General features: G+C 32.5%; 2 protein-coding genes across 4 annotated transcripts; one reads left to right on the top strand and one right to left on the bottom strand.

Moving 5' to 3' along the window:
• Positions 1-2,166: 2,166 nt before the first annotated feature.
• Positions 2,167-7,055, bottom strand: LOC107903012 (putative nucleobase-ascorbate transporter 10). Of its 2 annotated transcripts, none has more exons than XM_041094704.1 (13): positions 6,804-7,055; positions 6,028-6,125; positions 5,729-5,905; positions 5,449-5,549; positions 5,295-5,370; positions 4,987-5,046; positions 4,646-4,830; positions 4,311-4,407; positions 4,028-4,114; positions 3,659-3,717; positions 3,485-3,576; positions 2,981-3,213; positions 2,167-2,811 (listed from the first exon to the last, which is right to left on the bottom strand). In XM_041094704.1, the coding sequence occupies exons 1-13, from the start codon at positions 6,859-6,861 to the stop codon at positions 2,593-2,595; spliced, it is 1,542 nt and encodes a 513-aa protein (XP_040950638.1). In that variant the 5' UTR covers positions 6,862-7,055; the 3' UTR covers positions 2,167-2,592. The 2 variants fall into 2 exon arrangements, with proteins under 2 accessions (XP_040950638.1, XP_016684575.1); XM_016829086.2 differs by lacking the exon at positions 6,804-7,055 and adding an exon at positions 6,355-6,517.
• Positions 7,056-17,760: 10,705 nt separating this feature from the next.
• Positions 17,761-21,472, top strand: LOC107904157 (uncharacterized). Of its 2 annotated transcripts, none has more exons than XM_016830427.2 (8): positions 17,761-18,130; positions 18,461-18,534; positions 19,218-19,259; positions 19,950-19,991; positions 20,328-20,411; positions 20,518-20,605; positions 20,960-21,057; positions 21,159-21,472. In XM_016830427.2, exons 1-8 carry the CDS (start codon positions 17,956-17,958, stop codon positions 21,183-21,185), a joined length of 630 nt encoding a protein of 209 aa, XP_016685916.1. In that variant the 5' UTR covers positions 17,761-17,955; the 3' UTR covers positions 21,186-21,472. The 2 variants fall into 2 exon arrangements, 1 of the variants encoding a protein (XP_016685916.1); XR_005914220.1 differs by having other exon boundaries at positions 17,826-18,130; positions 20,758-21,057; positions 21,159-21,274.
• Positions 21,473-21,852: the final 380 nt, after the last annotated feature.

Genomic DNA, 21,852 nt, shown 5'->3' with positions numbered 1-21,852 from the left:
TATGATTAAAGTATGTGAAAAACTTATGTACGATTTGTGTTCTAATATCTTTAAAAGCATAATTACGTGTAAGAACATGCATGACACCTGTATCTAGAATAACTGTTAGTATAAGCAATATGATATGTTATGATTTGTAAAAATATATTTAGGTATGCATGCCATACCATTCATGTGATATGTACGTATGTTATTATGATTATGCATGTGCATTGGGGTGGGTTTGATATGATGGAGGAAGTGTTTTTTGGCAATATTACTGCAATTTTTGCAATTTCAGTGGTTAAACCGCAATATATATCTGGCAGCTCAGCTGCACCATTATGAGTGGCATACCACCATGACTTAGTGTGATTGGATGGACAAACTCTTGTAGTCCTATTTGGTGTGATTAGTTGGACAAAGTTGATGTGTAGTGGATGGGGGTAGGATTTGTTCTGATTTGATATGACATCCTGATATGATATATGCATTTGGAAATATGACATTCTGATCTGATATATGTTTTTGGTAATATGAAATTCTGATATGATATTTGTATAAGTGCATGTTAGAAGTAAACATTATGTTTGTGGACTGACTCACACATTGGGCTTCTAGCTCACCCGTTTGTTTAATACGTTTTAGGTGATCTTTAGACTTAAGACCGAACGGCGTGCAGGAGCTCGGATTGATTTTCCACATAAGATGGTTTGAATTGTTTTAATTAATATCTCTGGACTTTTGATTTTTGGACTAAGTTTTCAGGTTTGGTTTTGTTTTTAGGTTTTGATATATTTGTCGATTTTTGGGTGTTCTTAAACATAAAACTACAAAATCATATGAATTTGACAAATTGGAATTTGGTTTTCAAAACTTAAAAACTCTAAAAATATCCACTGCAAAATTAAGTATCAAACTAAATGTTTTTCCGTAACATGAGTAAGTCCCGTGCATGAGTTTTTCTAAATAACAATGCAAAAGTTTTTCCAAAAATTAATATTTTCAAATCATGTGATTCCTAAAGTTGGAGTGAAATTTCTGAAAGTTTCTGCTGTTTTTTATAAATAAATGTTTAAGGGATCATGCTATGAAATAGGTATTTTCAAACTTGAGAATTTCTTCAAACTCATATGAGCTTAGTTAAATTTAAGATTTCAGGTCACACGATTTATAAGCTAGATTTTAAATTAGTTTTTCAAACGAGTTGATTTAACTTCTCCAGATTCGGCCATAACATCTAAGTTGGATATGAGGTGTTACTTACCTTGCTTGTAAACTTGGAGGAGGAGGAATTGCTATACGTGCAAAATAAAGGGAAAATAAATGGCCAAAAAAATATGAGAAATAAAAGAGAAAGAGCAACGACATAAATAGAGTGATAACTTATAAAAAAAGCCCTTATCATCCTAAAGTTTATGTCAAGTTGACTTGTGATTCTACCTCAACCAACGACATTATATATATACACATGATGTGGGTGAATTTTGTATAAAATATTAAAATTTATTTTAAAAAATTGGTTAAAGCAGTAGTGTTGAGGTTTTATAGATGTTGATTCATGGGCTCAAACTTCAAATCTTAGCATATGCAAGTTTTTTTTATTGATTTTATTTAAAATATAAGAAATGAAAATACTCTTATAATAATAATAATTTATTTTAGTTGAAGAAATGTGTTTTAATTATTTTTCCAATTGAGTTAGTATCCAATTAATTTGCAACAGCAACTTGATCAGAAGTTTAAAGTTAATAAAGATTGTATATTTAGCTTATTAACACATGGCTAGGCTTATGAATTTATCGATACAAATATCATAGCAGCCTTATACCATATGCAACATTGCATTTTAGTCTTTTTATTGAAAAATAAATAAATTTGTCCTTATATATTAGATAAAAGATCAAAATAGTCAATTTATTAAAATTGTGCTATTAAATAAATATAAGAATAATAAAAATTTTAACCCTTAACTTTTACATATTTATTCAATTTAAACCCTACTCTTTTACTTTTATTCATACAACATTAGCTCCCAATCTTATCCTTGCTAATGCAATATTATTTGGTTTTATGTTATATCAAACATATATCAACAATTATAAAAAAAATTCAGAAAACTATAAATAAAAATTATAATTCTAAAAATTAAGAAAAATGCCTCTTCAAAATTAAAAAAAAATAAAGTTAAAAAATCTTAAAAAAATGATAATTCCTTTTTCAAATTTACAATTAAAAAAAACCATCTACCCTCAGTGAACTGTTAAAATTCTAACATAATATCCCCACAAACCCTATGATAAGTCTAGCCATGTTATCCTTAAGACAAGCGAAGGTCAATTACAAAACAAAACTATGTCACCATATTATGATCGAAAGCCAGTTGCCCCCAGACCTCAACTTCTTTTATACAAAAAGAAAAATGAAAACACAGATAGATAAAGGAAAAAGAAGAGAGAGTGTAACATGAGGTAAAAGCAGCTGCTAGATTAGCCAAGGTGACTCAAAAACAGCTTATTGAATAAAGGTGCAGGATGAAAAGGAAAATTAGGAAGATAAATCTAACTTGGAAAGCATATAATTTGTCACAGTAAATATTTATTTTTCAAAAGGTTAAATTGATGGGAAAAGCTTGTTAAGCCTGAAGGGTAGTGCATAGAATTCATCATTCCTAACATCTGATTTGTAAAAGCTAAACTTCTCCCACCAGTTCAATCCAATGTCCTTTCTGCTTTCATCATTTTCTCGACAGAGTGTTAAATCAAAGAATAAAGCAACCAAAGCAGCAACTGTTGTATGAGACATGAAGATCACAACCACTATGTCACTGAACTGCAATTCATTAGGAAAAAAAGAAAGAAAGAAAATTGTTCAGTTGCTAATAAACAGGGAGTGATTAATTTATTAGAAAATTGTTCAATTTGGAGCATCATATCTCTATTTAAACCTAGGTTGGCATGAGTCCAAAAATTTCAGACATGGATATTTCAAGGAATCTTACCAAACCAGTAGGGTGGGCTGATCTCCAACCACCATGAAAATATTCTCTGAAGTACTGTGGAACTGATAAACCCATGAAGAAAGAGAAGCCTAAAATGAATTTTGTTTTGAAACTATTCAAGTTACAGAATTGGAGAAAGCTAAGACCAGCAGAAGAGACAAAGCTGAAGAGAACGCAATATACTGCTGCCACAATTGGTAATGGTACAGAAGCGAAAAAGGCTCCAAATTTTGCTGGAAAAGTTCATAAGAGAGAACAGATGAGTAATCATTAAAAGAAAGAAATTATAGTGCTGCATCTATGGAAAAAATATGAAATGAAAACGTACTTAAAGCTCCTGTTTTTGACATGGAGTGAAATGGAAAATAACATTGAGTTTTGGTAGGGAGAAAAATGCAGTAAATGAAAAGGATGGACAAGATGGTAATTTTTCCATCCATTTACTTCCTTCCTTCCATTTTCTCTCCTACCAAACAGTGTTAGCGTTGAGCTTTGTGGGCTTACCAAATATAGAAAAGAAAATCATAAATCCAGCTGATATTTGAATTACTCTGCGGCTTCCAACTCTTGTCAATGCCAACAGGCCTACATTTTCACTATTGAAGAGCAAAGTATAGAGGTCAGCCTAACAGAACCAAATTTCAATTATGTTTAATGATAAGTTTCAAGTTTTATTACACTGATGCAGTATTGCCTGTAACAGAGCCAAGACAACCATTGAGCAATACCCCAATTCCCTGAAAAAAAAATAAGAGGAAAAATTGCATTGAATGTACAAAACAGGAAAAGTCTAGTTTGATTACGTAATGACCTGGCTTTCAGGGTGTCTCCCCCGCATCGCTTATGCACCGGTACCTCAATGGGAGACCTTTTCAAAACACAAGCAACTTTGATGACAAAGTCTTGAGGAACCGACAAGTACTCAAAGAGGACAATACATCTAATGGAAGAGCATTCGAGGCAATGGATAACTCACGGTGCGTAAGAGGAGGCAGAGGAGAAGTCCCAGAACACCAGTCATTACCACATTTAAGAAACAAACCGTACCAGCCAACCAGCACCTCGACTAATAACAGAAGGTGGGACAGGTGTAGCACTACCATATCTTGCAGCTGCAAAGAATGTACCAGTTGACTGTGCAAATAAGAACATGATGATCAGTGAAATCTAAATATTTTCACTCTTGAGATCAAATCCACAACTTATGTTATTCAGACTCTGCATTTCATGTTCACTACATACTTCAGTAAAATTAAGTTATGACCCTCCAAATATATTAAAGAACTTAAAATGGAAAATTGTGAGTGAGACTTTGAAGGATTGCTCAAACCTCAAATAGAGAAACAAAAGCAGGAGCCATCATAACAATGGCATCTCCAGCATTAAAGGTGGGGCTTCCCCATTGAAAAGGATAAGGTAAATATATCCTGCAGTTAAGGACATAATTTGGGAGAAAGACCAAGTCAGAAAATAAAAATTAACATATAAAAGAATATTTAATCTTTGACAGGTTCAAGTATCCATATTCAACATATTCGGATATTAGAAAATGGGTATGGAGATGTAATTCTCCAAATATATGGTAAAGTTTTTAAAAAAAATTGGGCATACTTTTGACAGACACATAACCGTATCCGACACTCAATATGAGTCAAAATTACATACCAAGGAGCTGTGCTAATGAGTCCAGCACGATCAGTTCGACAGCTAATCTGGGTGTTCTCAGGTTTGTGCTTGTATACAGTAGTTGAGGTTAAAAGTTGAGCAAATAACCACGTAATTGAGACTGAGAAAAGGATTGAAAATCTGCCACAGAGGGAGCGCTTTGATTCTAAATAACGAGGAAGAAACTGCAAAATCATGAGAAATTCAGTGAAATGGAAATATCAACAGTAAAACAGTATAAACATTTGGATTATTTGGTTAACTATGAAGCTTAAGAGGGAATTTGTAAAGCTTTTAGTTCTTTAGTGTTTGACAAATTGTTTTCTAAAGAATAAACATACCTGTGAAATAAAAACCATGAGAATAATCCCTGGAAGGCCAACTTCTACACACTTTGCGAGCTTAATTAAATGGGGGAAAAGAAAGGAATCAGCTAAAATCATATAGCAAGAGATGGCTGCAGTAGCACTGAAATTATCAACAACTGAGAACAAAACAATGAAGGATTTTAACAATACAGTTTTAAGATATTTTCCATGTGCTATCATAGATACTGAGATTTGATCGCCAACCTTGCGCAAGTTTACATCAAAAGTAAATGTAAAGATGTCACAGAACCTGGTCATTACAAGGATATAGAAGAACTTACCATGGGGAAGCCAAGATGATAAAGTCCAAGCCCAGTAAAAGTCACGTATGGAACAACAGACAGAGGGCTAAGAAATCTGTAGAAGAGATAAAGTAGTGAGGATGATATATGCCAAACAATACAAGAATTAACCTAAATACTTTGAAGAGCTAACCTCACAGCATTTCTCCATAATCCCAAAAATCCTATCGTACACTGGAAAAATGCAGCACCTATGAGTGCACCCTGAATCCCTCTCATTGTTCGAACGAACCTCTGTAAAATGATCCAATTTATATGAAATTGAATTTCAAGGCTCCTAAAGTAAGAAGGTAAAAAGCTAGCTGCACTTTTAAGTAAGGTTACTCGAACTCGCTGTATGTGTTCAATACGGGAACATATCTACTTGAAGAAGAAAATTAAGAGGTGGTTAAAATGATGCAGTTGAAAAGAACCTCATAAGGATCTGAATAAGAAGTGTATCTGCTTGCTTGGATAATGGAAGTTACAGGAATCAAATAAGCATATGAACCCACTACTACTATGGGGAGTCGGGTTCCGAAAAATGACTGGAAAAGTGTGCTTAGCCCTGAAACAAAGAGTAAGTTCTGGATCACTGCTGCCTTCTCAGTCTGTGTTTAAAAAAAGAAAAAAGGGGTGGGGGTTTAGCTAGATTTAAATCACTTGCATAACATATCAAACAAAGAATAAAAAAAGGAAGAATCAAGCAAGATAAAACCAATTAAATCCTCACATTTCCACCGCCCATTTGAGGAACAATTATGCTTGGAATCAAAACAGTGATGCCAAGAGTGAGTAGATAATGCTGGAACCCCAATATAATTGCTTCGGCTGCATAAAATATTGAAAATATAAAGCAAAGAAGAGGTTCAATCAATTCAAAGTTTTTTCAGGTGATTCAATTCTATGTTTAGGTTCTAAAAGAAAAACCAAGGGACATTGCATGAAAATCATAAACTGTGACCAGAAGCCATTAGAACTAATCTAGTAAAAAATAACAAATGAAACTAGAGTCTGCAGATAGAAAAATAATTAGATGTATGAGATAGTTTCTAGATACGCCATGAAGGAGAGCTGTTGATGCAATATTGAATTCCGGGCAATTGCTCCTTCACTGAATGCGGTTGTGGCGCCTCAAACTTCTTACTATAGGTGGCAGCTCCGCCACCATCGTTACCATCGCCACCATTTTGGGCCATGTTTGCAAATGCGAATGAAACGAGGCATTGCTTAAAAGGGAATGGAAAGGCTAACGTTACATAGTTTATAAAAATTAAATATTTATGGGAGATTTAAATGTTTGTAGCCTACATTCAATTTAAATCATTCTAATTTGACTGTAATGAATACGTTTTAATTGTAATTGTTCTAATAATTCAACCGTCATGTTGATTTTGAAATTTATTAGGCGTTAAAATTTTATAATTGTGAAATAGTAAAAAGTAGAGAAACATTCTAATTAGTATGAAAGAAATGAAATGAAACATTTATTAGCAAAAAGAATCTTACTAATAGCCAACTTCGTCCAGTTTCGGACCCTCCGACAGCAACGAAACCAAGTCTTCATCAACTTCAAGTCCCTTATCAACTTCTTAGCATGCACCGACGGACAACTCTATCCGCCGAGAAGAAGGACGTCTGTAACGGAGGAAGTGGTGGCGGACAACGAAATCAGACAGAGAAGGGAAAAGAAAAATAGACATAGAAGTTTCAATTTCTCCATTTTTCTGGGTTTCTTTTTCTTTTCCTGAGAGAGGGAAGTGAGGGGAACGTACAAAAGAAATAAACATACACAGCATGAATGAGAAAGTTATAAGGAAAAAATTAGTTAATTGACAGTGTCACATAACGATAAATGGCAGTTTTGAAAATTTTGTATAATAGATCTCTAATATAATAATACTAGATTTAGAGGAGTAAAACTTCACTCAGTTTCGAAAAAATTAAAAAAAAATTAATTTTAACTTAATCAAATTAAGTTATTTGAGTTATTCGAATTGTCATAGTATCTCGAATAACTTATTCGAGTTTGAGTTGAGTTAAATTTTACAATTTAAATAATTCAAATAACAGATTAATGTAAATATTTTTTTGGTTTCTGTAAACTTTGAAAATGAACAAATTGATCACTCTCCCAACTAAAATTCAAAATATTTTCAAAATTCAAAATATTTATAAAAATTTCAAAAATTATATATATTTTAAAAGAATATATAATAAAATTTAAATTTTAAAAATATATTAAAATAATAATTTTAGAGACTTAAATAAATTAATTAATGATTCAAGTTTATCATACTAAAAGTATTTTTTTTTCTTTGAAAATTTTGTAATTATATATAATTTTAAATTTATATACTTTAACATGAAATTAGTTATATTATAACAATATAATGTTAGTTGTTAAGGATTTAAATCCAGGCATAAAAGCTGAACAAACCAGCAAAGCAAAATACTGTGATATTTGGCTTTCATCTACTGAGCAAATCATTAAGTAAACTACCAATAACTTCGGTACCGTTGGACATAGCTTAGAGAAACATTTTGGATGTATTTTGATGCATCGTTTAGCGTTTATAGCTACTTTCTAAATATTTTCTATACATTGATTTATAGACTAATTTCAATCTTCTTCTTTTTTAATTTTTAATCGGTGATCATCTTTTATTTCTAAATATAATTTTAATTTAAAATATTAAAAAAATCAATACACACCATATAATTGTTCAATACCGAAAGTTTTTTTTAAGAGCACAAATATAATATATAATTTGCATTCAAATTATTACAAACAAAATTATTCAAAATTAATCATTACAAAACATAATTATAATTTAAACCAAAATAAGTTTGGACAATAGCAATTCAAATTGAGGCACTTAAAATCTCATTCTAAGCATAGCATTTTTTTCATCCTGGAACATGTTTGTACTGACAGTACCGACCAGATTGGATCAAAAACTTCACTAATAGTTTTCATTTGTTATCTTCAATCTAAATAAACTCAAGGGCAATGTTCTCAACGATTTTAAATTAACTTTATGATATTTTACAATTTATGTAACCGTTTAATTAAACTAAAGATAAAATTAATGTTATGTCAAAAATTCACAACTTATCTTATTTAATGTAATTACGAATCATATTAAATAAAAATTATCAAGAAAAATGTTAAAACTCAACCATTTTCTCCTAATTCATAACAAATCAACATTGCACAATTCCCCACCATATCAATGATCAAATTCAATCCCAAATCTTACTTTTAATTAATATTACTAATTATAATCATACCTTTAAACAATGAATATTTTGTTACCATTATCACGATAGAATTCAATCCCAAATCTTACCAATCACTATTTGCATCCATACCTTTAAACAATGCACAATTCGTTACCATTATGATGATCAAATTCAATCTCAAATCACACTTTTGAACAATATAACTTATCACAATCGTATTTCTAAAAACTACACAATTTATTACCATTGTCAGAATCAAAATCAAATCTAAATCACCCTTTTAAACAATATAACTAATCACAATCATACTTTTAAACAATCAACCCATTGCCACCATTATCACAGTCAAATTCAAGCCTCAATCATAATCATGCTTCTAAATAATATAACTAAATTATCACAATCAAATTGGAGGTCAAATATGCTTAAACAATGTCCGTAATCACAATCACAATCATACTTTTCAACAATGCACAATTTGCGACCATTATCACAATCAAATTCGAGCTAGAATCTTACTTAATATAATCAGATAATCTAACACTAAATGCATATCTCAAACTCAAATTTATCTGACGTCAAATTTTACCCCCAACAAATTAATGTCATTTCCCTCATTAAATCACCCTTCCTAATCACTGATCAGAAAAAATTAAGCAAATATCCACACTAAAGATACAATAAATACACTGAAAATTAAGCGACGTCCATTATCAACGGCGATGGAAGCGCTGAGGGTTCTACCGTTGAGTATTTTCTTGTGCATAACACTCATCGCGGATAGCGCGTCCTCGCGGGAAACAAACTGGACAAAGGCGACCCCCTTTGAATTCCTTGTGGCGCGGTCTTTGAGGACTGTTACGCAGGCAATTTTGCCAAAGGTGGAGAAAAGAGTGTGAAGGTCGGAGTTTCTGAGGGAGTAGTCGAGGTTGGAGACGTAAAGGGTTGGCTTCGATTAGGGAAGGCTTTTTTAGAAAAGTGACCCTTTAATTTTAAAAAATTATAAAAATGACTCAACTTCGAGATTAATTATGGGAATGACTTAGAATCTATAGTGGACACTAGTGCTGCTACTTCCCAAGGTGGCACCACCCAAAAATTTCACTCAATCATCAGTCAATCATTCAATTACTAGTTACATTTAAAAAAATAATATATTTTTATGGTGCCGCCACTTTCCCAAGCGGCACTCGTATGTATTTTTTGAAATATCCGTATCTTTACGAGTATTCCCGAAATAGAAAAAAAATTAATTTTGGTGACAGCTCCAAATGTGGTGGCACCAGTGTCAATAAAGTTTTTATTATTTTTGGATGTCGCCTCTTTATGTGGAGTCACCAAAATTTATAAAATAAAAAGTTCTTGGTCCCAGCTCCAAATGTGGCGGCACTGATATTTTTTTTACTTTTTCGGTGCTATCTTTTCATGTGGAGACACCAAAATCTATAAAGAATACTTTATTTTTCTAGTGCCAACTCCAAATGTGGCGACACCAGCAATTTTAATTTAAAATTTTTCGATGTCACATTTTCATGTAGAGGCACCAAAACCAATAAAAAATTCCCCCTAGTGCCAACTCCAAATGTAGCGGCAGCAACATTTTTTTTTTTTGAATTTTTCAATGCTCTCTTCATGTGGAGGCACTAAATTCAATAAAAAAAATTTTGGTGCCAACTCCAAATGTGATGGCACTAGGTAAATTTTTTTAAAAATTTTAGGTGTTGCCTATAAATATGGCAGCAGCAAAATCAATATGTTTATATAATCTCCCATCTTAGGCAGAATTCATTTATCTTTGTTTGTTTTGTCACATTTATTGCTAATTGTTGAAGAGAGGAGAAAAAAAAGGCAAGTCTTTTTTTATATAGAAAAGAGAAGGCACAAAGAGCCTTAAATCAACATATTACATGTGGAAATTCCTAATTTATCTTCTAGAATCAACTTCCTAACAAAAAATATAGGAAAATCAATGATTTCAAGTTCAGTCTCACTAGACGGACAAGTTCACGCCAGCCAATCAACCACTATGTTACCACCTTCCCTAGGGATGTACTGAAATGTAACTGCTTGGAAATAACAACACATCATTTTAACCTTTTGAGCAATAGTCAGGGTCTCCTTCAATATTTCAGTAGCCATTCGACAATCACTTTCAGTAATAACTTTAGTATACTTCTTGAGCCGAGCAACTTCTAATCCATAGAGAATTGCCAAAGTTCAAAGTTTAAAGTGGAGCCTCTACCAAGGACTCCTCTAAATCCTTCCACCCAATTACCACGAGTCATGAACCACCCCACCAACAACAGACCAATTTTCATTCCTACTTGTCGCACCATCAATGTTGATTTTTATCCAATCACAGTCAGGTGGTTACCATCTTCTCCATTCAATCTGATCACTTCTTTTTTTGTTTTGATTAATTACCATATTATAGGCATTAGTAACTAAACATTCAGATCTTTTAATCAATTCATCTATTGTACTAAATACTTGTTGGAAAATGAAGGTGTTTTTATTCTTCCACAACAGCCAACACAAGGTCGCAAAAAAAATTTGAGGATTTAATTCTCCTACTTTAAGTTTAAATTTATCTCTCAAATTGGCCATCACCCAATCAATTAAATCCAAGTCTATGAACCGCGAAAAATTATTAATCAGCACCACCTTCTGCCAACGTTCAATCGCAGTCCTATAGTCCCTTAATACATGTCAATTTGTTTCTTAGACACCACCACAAATCAAGCAACCAGGATCATTCGACAGCCATATTTTAACCCTTTCAACATTCGTAAGTAATCTTCAATGCATAACCAACCATAGAAAATGTTTAATCCTTGGTGGTAAGTCATTCCCCCAAACCTCTTTCCAAGCAAAATTATTTTCGGTATCATAAATTTTGACTAAACTTTTATAAGCTTCCTTAATAGAAAACTTACTAGAAGCATTATATCTCTAACAACATTTGTCCTCTCCCAACTTATCACATGGTGGATGACACGTCACTAGGGGTGAGCAAAACTCGATTTGACACGAAAAATTCGAAAATAAATTCAAATTTCTAGTTAAAAGATTCGAGTTATTTGAGTTAACTCAATTTTTTTTTTGAATTTTGAGTTCAAATCGATTTTATTTTTCAAATTCGAATAATTCGAATAAACTGAATATCAAATTATAATATTTTACATTTTTACCTCAAACCCCCAAACCTTTTTACTTTTCCCCCAAAACTTACTCCTTCCCACTTTCCCCCAAAACTTTTACTTCCCTCTAGAGGTGTTCATGGGCCGGGCCGAGCCCATAAAAAATTTGGCCCAAGTCCTAGGCCCGGGCTCGGCCCAAAATATGGGCCTGGAATTTTGTCCAAGCCTGGCCCAGGGAAAAATTCCTAAGCCTGGGCCCGACCCGGCCCATTTTTTAAATAAACACAAAAAAATTTAGAAAATTAAAAAAAGTATTTTAAAAATATTTTAAAAATAAAAAATTATTTTAAAATATTTTTAAAAATAAAAAATATATATTTATTATATTCGGGCCGGGCCAGGCCCGGGCCAAAAAGTAGTGCGGGCCTGGCCCGTTTTCTAAACGGGCCTCATTTTTTTGCCCAAGCCCATATTTCGGGCCTATATTTTTACCTAAACCCTTCCATATTCGGGCGGACCGTCGGGCCGCCTGGCCCATGAACACCTCTACTTCCCTCCCCTCCCAACCCTCTATCTACTCCAAAGCTATTTCCCACCAATTTTTTTTAATATTTTCCCTCCAAAATTGTACTCTCCTCATTTACTTTTCCCCAAAATTTTACTCCAAAAAACCCTTAAAAGTTTTTATTTTCCCCAAAAAAACTTTTACTTTCCTCCCATCCCACCCCCCATCTATCCCAAACACATCCCCTCCCCCATTTGTTTTTTTAAATATTTTCCCTCCAAAATTTTTCTTCCCCAAAACTTTTTATTTTCCCCTTAAACTTTTACTTCTCACCATTTACTCCCAAATAAAAAATCAAAATCATTCAAAAAAATCTCTAAACCTAAATAGTAATAATTTTATTTATATATACTATTTATATTATTAAATTAAATTTTACATTTTGTATTATTTATATTATTGAATTATTTAATCAATTGAATTAGTAATGATGTCATAAAATTTTCGTGTTAAAATTTTACGTTGGTATCAATTTCACATTTATCTTTAAAATAACTTTTATTAAAAAAATCACATTTTTACATTTAATCTATTTTTTAATTTCAAAATACATAGTGACAAGAATCAGAAGATAATTGAAGCAACTAAGCAAGCAAAAAAATTAATAAATAAATTATGAGGTGATGAAAGTTAATAACAAATTTGATTATGATGGACAAATTTGATACGGTAAGTGACAGTGGTTACAAGGACCCAAAATTATTTTTTTTTAAATTGAACTCGAACAAATATATTCGTTCTATTCAAATTTCATCTCACTCAACTCGATTCGAGAAAATTTCAAATCGAGTTAGGATGATAAAATATGATCCGTCAACTTGATTAACTCGAAATTTTTTCATTCGATTTGATCGAATGCTCACCTCTACACGCCACTATGTATTCCAAAACCTCCATGCTAAAAAATCGATGCAAGTCTATCCATTTCCATTTACCATCAGTATCCACAAAATTGGTCACTTTCGCTTGTGTAGGAATGTTTGGTACATTAAGCAAACGGTTACTAAGCAACCCCAAATTAGAGATCAAAACATCGTGAATGAGACTAACAGATTGGCCATCGCCTATACTCCAACAAAGATTTTCCCTAAACCATTCCCAAATTTTAGACAACAACCGCCACACATAAGAGCTGTTAGTCCTGTGAATTGAAACCGGACAAATCTCACACATCCTGTACTTACTTCGCAAAACTTTAACCCATAATGTTTCAAGGTTAGTCACTAATTGATACGCTAGCTTCATAAGGAATGAAACAATCTGAGTAACCACTCTTCTCAAACCAAGCCCCCCAAACTTTATCAATTGACAGCAAATGTCCCATCTGACCAGGGGCAGCTTCCTTTCATCATTTGTAGATCCCCAAATAAAATTCCTCACAATTTGTTCAATCCTCTCACATAAACCAATTGGAATCATTGTCCATTGCATGAAATAGCTTGGAATAGCCAAAAGAACTAACTTAGCCAAAGTCACTCTTCCAGCTAGGTATAAAAGTTTGGCATTGAATCCATTTAACACCTTGTTAATTACAAATTGAAATGTACTTTTAGTAATTCTTCTGTGAAATAGAGGAATTCCTAAATAGATACCCAAATCTTCCACCTCTTGAAAATTCAAGACTCTCCTAATGAACCTCTTAACTGAAGCTTCCGTGTTAGCCGAATAATAAATCTTTGACTTACCGACATTCGTTTTTTGGCTTGAATATTCGCAAAACTGTTCAAGAATCTTCTTCATAGTTTCAGCATTATCCAGACTGGCCTCTCCAAATGAAACTAAATCATTAACGAAGAAGAGGTGGGAAAGGTTTGGGCCCCCTTTCCCCAAATTTATAGGTCTCCACATCCTATTAGAAACAAAGCAGTCTTTTTTTTTAGTTGGAGTATAAAACATAAAAATTTTTATTGAAGATTAATAATCAAATCCTCATTTATGTTCATTTTGACGGGGCCATTTTACAAAGGCCGATTTGAATCTCGACAAAAGGTTAGAATGAGGTTAGATAAAAATGTAAGTGTGCTAGAAATGAAAGAAATGATTGGTACCACAATAGCTTGACGTTGTAGGAGGAAAATGTCTAGACTATTCTACAGATTTTCAATTTCTTTCAATCCATCGAAATTTCAGCAAATGAAACTTGTAGGCAAAGAACACTTGGGCTAATGGCGGGAATTTATTGCTCAAATGGGGATGACAACACTGAACCAATTCAATTGCTGAGTTAGTCAATCCCGAGCCTATTAAAAATGTCACTCTATTAAGTCAACAATACGAGTTTGACTTTGATCTTAATGTCAGATGGACAGAATAATCATGTTATAGAGGGCCATCAATAGGGGCTGAAAATACACAGCATAGGTCGATAACGTATAATAACCCAATTCTAGTCCGTAATTTAAAGATACGTCCTAAAGTGAGGGGCACCGATGCAAACGGTGAATGATGGCCCTATAATGATAGTCATTCTCACCATGATGGTGAAGAATATGGTGACCCCGACCAAGATGAAGTCTCAGATGATATCGACGATGAAGGTGTGAAGGAGGGTGAAAATGTACACCCCCTTTGGTCGAGCACCCAAGTCGTAGGATTATTATACAAAATGATCCTGGGGCAGACATGTTGAGTGTAGACCCCGATGCAACACATGCACCTGAGTTCCTTGAATATAAAGATATACTACCTGCTCATCGATTGATGGCATATTTGAAAACGGAAGATTTGTTCGAAAAATTCAAAAAAAATATTACTGGTGTCACCACATTTGGAGTTGGGACTAGAGAACTAAATTGTTTTTATAGATTTTGGTGCCCTACATGAAGAGGCGACACTAAAAAGTAAAAAAAAAACATGGGACTAGAGAACTGAATCGATTGTTGGGGATGTTAGTGGTGCATTGGATATATGGTCGTTAGGTTGCATTGTGGTTCAAATGATTATAGGAAAATTACCATGGGACACTCATGATCAAGATGAATTAAGGGACAAGCTTTTGAGGGGAGAATCACCCAATATCCCTAAAAACATGTCGGAGCTAGGAAAGAGTTTCTTAAGAAAATGCTTTACCATTGACCCAAACAAAAGGTGGAATGCCAGCGACCGACTATATCACCAATAATCTTCACTATGTTTTCAAATGCAAAAAGTATTATAGTTTCGAGATATTCTACCATCTCCAGGTTTTACCATTCCTAATAAAGTCTTGTTAAGTTCTTAGAGGAAAAAAAATTAAGAAAGAAGATGGGTTCCTATCAAAACAAAGTGACGGGGTAGTATTTATGCTTTCTTTTGATTTAAAAATCAATGTGGAAATTTCATCAATTCTGAACTATGGTTAACATGGATTAGATTTTTCCTCTTGTATTACATTATACTTGAAAAAGAAAAACTATATTTCACGTGATATGTTTTGTATGGGCTTTTCATTACTTCAAATTATTATTATATATCATATATTTAGTTTTTAAATTTAACTCGAACAATTTTATTTAATTCGAAAAAAATTTCAATTCAAATTTGGATGATAAAATAGGACTCGTGAACTTGATTAATTCGAAAATTTTTACTTGATTCGATCAAGCGCTCATCCCTAACTAAATTTATGTGAAAATTTTATATAACAAATATATTTATTATTTTTCTTATAAAATTATAAACTACGCTAAAAGCAAAAGTTTTATACCTATGATATTATATATATATATATCTCAATGTGGATAAACTTTTATTGATTTATAAAAATATTAAAAGATAAAAACACTCTCCTAATCATATAATTTATTTTTTGATAATTCTCTAATTGAGCTAAATCCTGTTGATGGATGATCCCAATTCAATAAAAAAACTTTATAAATAGTATACATAAATTTGGAATCATGGCTCTCCAACTATTTTTTGAGTTGTGTCTAGTTCTTTTTGTTCAACTCATTTTTTGATTTGTTCTCATATTATGAGTTTAACTTTTTTGGTCTAAGCTAACTTCTAAAATTAACAATTATTCTCACATTAAAGCTTGAATTTAAGATTTTGAAAAAAAATATCAGAAAATAACTTCAAAAAAAAAATTCAAATCTCAATATATAAACAATTACCGAGTTGAAACCTAAAAAATTATACTAACTTATTCATTTTCCTCTTGTACTTTGTTTTCTTTGATTTTAACTCTATTGTTTGTTATATGCATAAATTATTTCATAATTGTGTTGATTTAAAATAATCATCTCGTGTCAAGTAAAAAATCCTAATTTTATTTCTCCAAATTGTTTGCTTCTTTTTGTTTTTGCCTAGCGATGGTGTTAGTCTCCGGGTTAGTTATCGCCCACCTTTTTCTCTTGCCCATTAACCCTCTTTTTCTTTCGTCTTCTCATTCACTCCATACGTTTTCTCTCTTTTTGGTTTACAGATCTATTTTGTGAGTATTTTTGTTGTCTTCACAAGTTTCTTTTAAAAAGTGGGTAACTCTTCATTGGCTTCTTAATCTGTTTCTATTTTGAGAGTTTTAGAATAATAAATGATTTCATGAGTCGGTTTGGACTCGTGTTATCTTAAATTTTATATGTTTTTTGTTTGTTTTTTCATTGTTTAATAAGTTTTCACTTTTAGAAGTTTTTGTCTACTCTTGTAGTACGCTTTTTAGTCTTGCTTATACATGTAGTCTTGCTTTTACGAGTAATTTTTGGGTTGATTTTGTTGTCATCCCCTCTAGTTTGGTAGATGCTCAATTCTTTTGTCGATTTATACCCGCCACTTTAGACCATCTGGGGTTGATTTCCTTACTGTTTAAGTAATTACAATCAATTTTGATATGTTGAACTTGAGGTGTGACAGAACCGATTGTTAACGTGCCATAATATTTAATTGATGCTAAAGCTGAAGCTTTTATTATGTTGATGAAGATTGTCATTTAGCGCGTATAACGGATGTTTGTTATTTCCTCTTAAATCATATAATTTTGTTCATTGAATGAATTAATAAATTTCTCTTAAAAAAACTATATCGTTTATTTGCTCTTTCAAATTTTAACTTAGATTGTGAGGGAAATGAGCATAGGTTTCAATTTTGGACACCTCCGTTGCAAATACGAGATTGTGAAGTTTGATGTATTTTATCGACACTTGTTTATTTTTTTTCTATGTATTTATCAAGTAAATTTATGAACTGTTGAACGAATGAGCTGTTCAATAGTACCACATGTTTATAATATTCTTGGAAAGAGATTTTTTTGTTACCTTTCATTTATTAATATTCTATTTTACTTCTCTATAACTATAACCAACATAATCTATATTCTTACATTATTATTAAACTAGATCATTTTAAAATAATTTTGAGTTGGAGTGGGGTTAACCCAATTTATTCATTTTATTATTTAACAATAAAAATATTAAATATATAATTTTATATTAACATTTTTATAATTTAAATTTAAATACAATATATGGACTTACTGTATCGTAATTCTATTCACATCTTGTACGCATTAATCCTCTCCAAGTTATTAAAAAAATAATTCGGGCTTTTGCTCGGGCCGACACAGGACCGGTCTAAGATTGGGTACTATTTTGGTTTTCACGTGTTGATAGGTGGGTGATTTGATTAGAATGGTGGCCACTCAAACGGCTTATCAACTGAAACAGAACGCTATCAAGAAAATTGAGAGCCAAAGTTTCTGAACCCTGAAAAGAACTGAGGCAAATTAAATTAAAAGATGGCTTTTAGTGTTGGGTTTCGTTTCAATCTTCTGGGAAAGCCTCAATCTTCGCTGATTCCTTCAGTTTCTTCAATTTCTTTTGCGGTTTCTTCATTTTCAGCTAATAATGTTGTCTTTGATGGCTTCAAGAAACAGAACAACTCCATTACACAAACAAGAGCATCAGCTGAAGGTTTGCTTATCCTTTGAGACTCCATATCTGCTTTTCTTTTTTGGCTTTAATGAAACACTCTTTTGGTTTAAAATGGGTACCCATTATTTTGAACTTTGGTTAAGGCTATTGATTTCTTCTTTCTTGTTTTATTGGTGTTAATTATCATGAATTTTGGACATTACAAGAGTTACATAGAGGAAATTTGGTCCACCGATACTTGTTTTCGAGTCTGAGTAACATAGACTGAGTCAATTCAATGTAATTTGTTAATTTGTATGCAAATTTCTTATGCTTAAGAGTTCTTCTTTGATGTGTACGTGTCGATATTCATATATTCGTGCTTTGCAGGACTTCCCAGTGAATTAGCCGAGGATTCGAAGTTCGTTCCATTGAATGCCGATGATCCCACATATGGTCCACCTGTAAGTTCCGGTCAGTTTCTTACCTCATTCTTGAGTGAATCTTTGCACTAAAAGTGTCAAATAATAACCATTCTCAAGAGGAACCATTTACACTTTGGCTCCGAGCGTAACTGTTGGATATTTATATGCATCTTATATAAGCTTTTTCTAAAAATAATTCTATTTTTTCTCATTTTTGGAGTCTTTAGAGGTTCATTTTCCAATATATGTTCTGCTTATAACTTCAAACCTTTTAACTCCAAAAGCACTTTTGAAGTTATAAGTAATGTTAAACAGATAATTTTTGGAATCAAAAATGTTTTTGGACCTAATTGCAAAAACGCTTTTTCACAGCATTTTTAAAAAACAATGTTAAATTAGCCCAATAGTCAAAGTAACATAAAATTTGTTATGGAGAAAAATCCTTGTAACCATTCTCATCAAGCCTCATGAACATAGCCTATGTTGCTTATACTTGGGTACAAGTGTGTCTGATATTTGTACGTATCTAAAAAGGGCATGTTCTTTTTTTTTCTAAAGTTTCTCGCATATTTGAAGTCTATCTAATATACATATTCATATATATGTCAGCATCCTTAAAAGAAAATGAAGAGTTTGAGTAATATAAAATGTAGAACATAGATTATAAATACATTGTCTGAACCCATTTAACATTTGGGATTTTAATCTTTATTTGCTTGTAGGCTTTATTGTTGCTCGGATTTGAAGTCGGTGAGGCAGAGAAGGTAATGTTTGGTAACTTTTTACTTGTCTTTTTGGATGAAACTTCATTATCTGTGGTACATTGTTTCCAGAGCTTGAATAGGTTATATGCACAATGTGAACAACATAGATTGTTGCATCCAAAATTTCATTAGGGTTTTCATAATCTTATAAAGGGAAAACTAATGGAGGATAAATTTTCTTTCCCCCATTTCTTGGTGTGGTTTAATACTAAGTTATTCAGACATCAATTCTTGCAATTTTTTTTTCTATGTATTTAGAGGATTGTACTTCCATACCTACGTCTGGATACGTGTCGGACACAAGCATTCAAGGAAAATAAAGAGTCGAATTAAGGTTTGAGGAAGGTTGAACATGAATTTACAACCCCTTTCTTGGAAGTTGGAGGGGGCCTGCAAGGGGGAACAGGTGTTGGATTACATCCTTTTCAAGAATTTATTTGGAGTCACCTTCTATTATATACTGTGAGTAGTACATTAGCTCTAAATCAACCTAGATCTCATTTAGTGTTGTGGGCGTGTCTGTGCCTAAGGTAATATAAGGGTCCTAGCGTCTACAATTCACCCTGCGTCCTTGACAACAGTCGCATTTGTAAATAGTTGTTTTGCAGCTTAATGTGTGTTTGTGTTGGACTAATTCTTAGAATGACGGCCTTACTCGCCTTGCAAATTCTCCATGTCTTCTTTGAACAGATACGACAGTTCTTGAAAGAATTGGACGGTGACTTCATGGAGGTAATACTTATTTACTTTTGTTGTTTTGACTCTTTATTTCCTTAAAAGTGTTCCTTTTTTACGTCAATATCCAACAAAATGTGCAATGTGCCCGATACGGGTATGTTCAACTTTTTCAAGATTTCTGTGTATGTGAAGGGTTTCTTTTAGTACCATATCCCATTTTTTTTTTCTGTTGATAAAAACCATATCCCATATTTATGTCCGAATATATGGTGTACATTTCTTCTACTTTAACATAAAAGAAAAGGGTGACATAAATTAAGATTGCTGCTTCACATATCCTTTGAACATGTTGCAATATAATTTATCTCATTTGAATGGTTATATGTTCAGATTATTTATTGTACTGAAGACATGATTAATGGTTCTCTTTGGGAGGCCGTGAATACAAGGCAACCTAACTTGGAACAAGTGAAGGTTGATTTCTTACCATCTTTTTTTACATTCAAGTCACTTTCCTTCCTTCATCATCATAAGCATGCCAATCATGTTTAAATGTGATTTACACCATTACATTCTGCAGATTGCAAAATCACTGCCAAGGATCTGTTTTTTCTCTGGTCTTAGTGGGGAGGAGATGATGATGTTCATTGATGCTTTCCCTGAGACTGGTATCCTACACTTTTACCCCTATTGAAGTCTTATGTTTCCAATTCCCCCCCCCCCTAAAGTTCCTCTGTCCAGTATATATATTCGGATATAGCTATGGGGGTATGATCCTCCAAATGTTTGAGAAAACTAATAAAAGTTTAAACATGTGCAGGATACATAGCGTATCCGACACTCACCTCGAGTCTAAGCAACATAAGTTACAGTTGAATTCTATATTACACGGTCACATATTTGGACTGATATGAAAGTATAATTCTCCAAATACCGGAGAAAACTTGAAAGAAATTTGAGCATGTTAAGATCCAGGACTGAAATTATCAGACATTGCAATGGTTGCTTATATTTGCATGCAGGATTAGAGCCAGCTGTATTTGCTGCACTAGTTCCCAACAGTGCTGATAAACCGGTAGCGGAGTTGATAGATGAAATTATGGGAGATCATGAAATTCTGGTGAGTTGGTGTTTCCCTAGTTACCTTTTCTACATTTACACCCAAATCCGAATAATATTATCCAGCAGCATACCTTACGCTTTTAAATGTCTTTAATGCAGACTGCACAACAATCAGGGTCAACATAACACGTTGACCACTGCAACCGCAATGTTGGTTCTTAAGGATTTAAATCAAATCCCCTGATTCAGGCATAAAAGCTGAACAAACCAGCAAAGAAAAATACTGTGATATTTGGCTTTCATCTGCTGATCAATCCATTTGGTAAATTACTAGTCACTAGGGTACCGTTGGACATACCTTAGAGATGCATTTTGGATGTATTTTGATGGATCGTTTAGAGTTTATAGCTATTTTCTGTATATTGATTTATAGACTAATTTCAATCTTTTCTTTAATCAGTAACTTAATTTAATGATCATCTTTTATTTCTAAATATAATTGTAAACAAAATAAAAATGATCAAAATAGAAAAAGGAAACATTGAAAATTAATTTAAAATATAAAAAAAAATCAGTACATACCAATATAACTGTCCAATACCAAAACCTAATAAATTGGTACAGGTTCTTTTTAAGTGAACAAGTACGACATATGATTTGCAATCAAATTACTACAAGCAAGCATGATTATGTTCTAAACCAAAATACCTTTGATTCAAAACTTCACTAATTGTTTTCGTTTGTTATCTTCAATATAAATAAACTCAAGTGCAACACTCTCAACAATTTTAAATTAACTTTATGATATTTTACAATTTATGTAAAGATAAGATCAATGCTATGTCAAGAATTC

The sequence above is a fragment of the Gossypium hirsutum genome, chromosome D05 (genome assembly GCF_007990345.1).
Source record: "Gossypium hirsutum isolate 1008001.06 chromosome D05, Gossypium_hirsutum_v2.1, whole genome shotgun sequence".
Classification (NCBI taxonomy): domain Eukaryota; kingdom Viridiplantae; phylum Streptophyta; class Magnoliopsida; order Malvales; family Malvaceae; genus Gossypium; species Gossypium hirsutum.
The sequence above is the reverse complement of the archived record's forward strand: the minus strand, read 5'-3'. Positions and strand labels throughout refer to the sequence as shown.

Bases quoted from the DNA above. Each gene is read 5' to 3' on its own strand.
- LOC107904157 (XM_016830427.2), top strand. From the start codon at position 17,956: ATGGCTTTTAGTGTTGGGTTTCGTTTCAATCTTCTGGGAAAGCCTCAA. The intron at 19,992-20,327 runs GTAATACTTATT...TTATATGTTCAG, and splicing joins TGGACGGTGACTTCATGGAG to ATTATTTATTGTACTGAAGA. The intron at 20,606-20,959 runs GTATCCTACACT...ATTTGCATGCAG, and splicing joins TGATGCTTTCCCTGAGACTG to GATTAGAGCCAGCTGTATTT.
- LOC107903012 (XM_016829086.2), bottom strand. From the start codon at position 6,493: ATGGCCCAAAATGGTGGCGATGGTAACGATGGTGGCGGAGCTGCCACC. The intron at 3,214-3,484 runs GTAAGCCCACAA...GAACTTTTCCAG, and splicing joins GATTTTCTTTTCTATATTTG to CAAAATTTGGAGCCTTTTTC. The intron at 2,812-2,980 runs GTAAGATTCCTT...AATGAATTGCAG, and splicing joins CAGCCCACCCTACTGGTTTG to TTCAGTGACATAGTGGTTGT.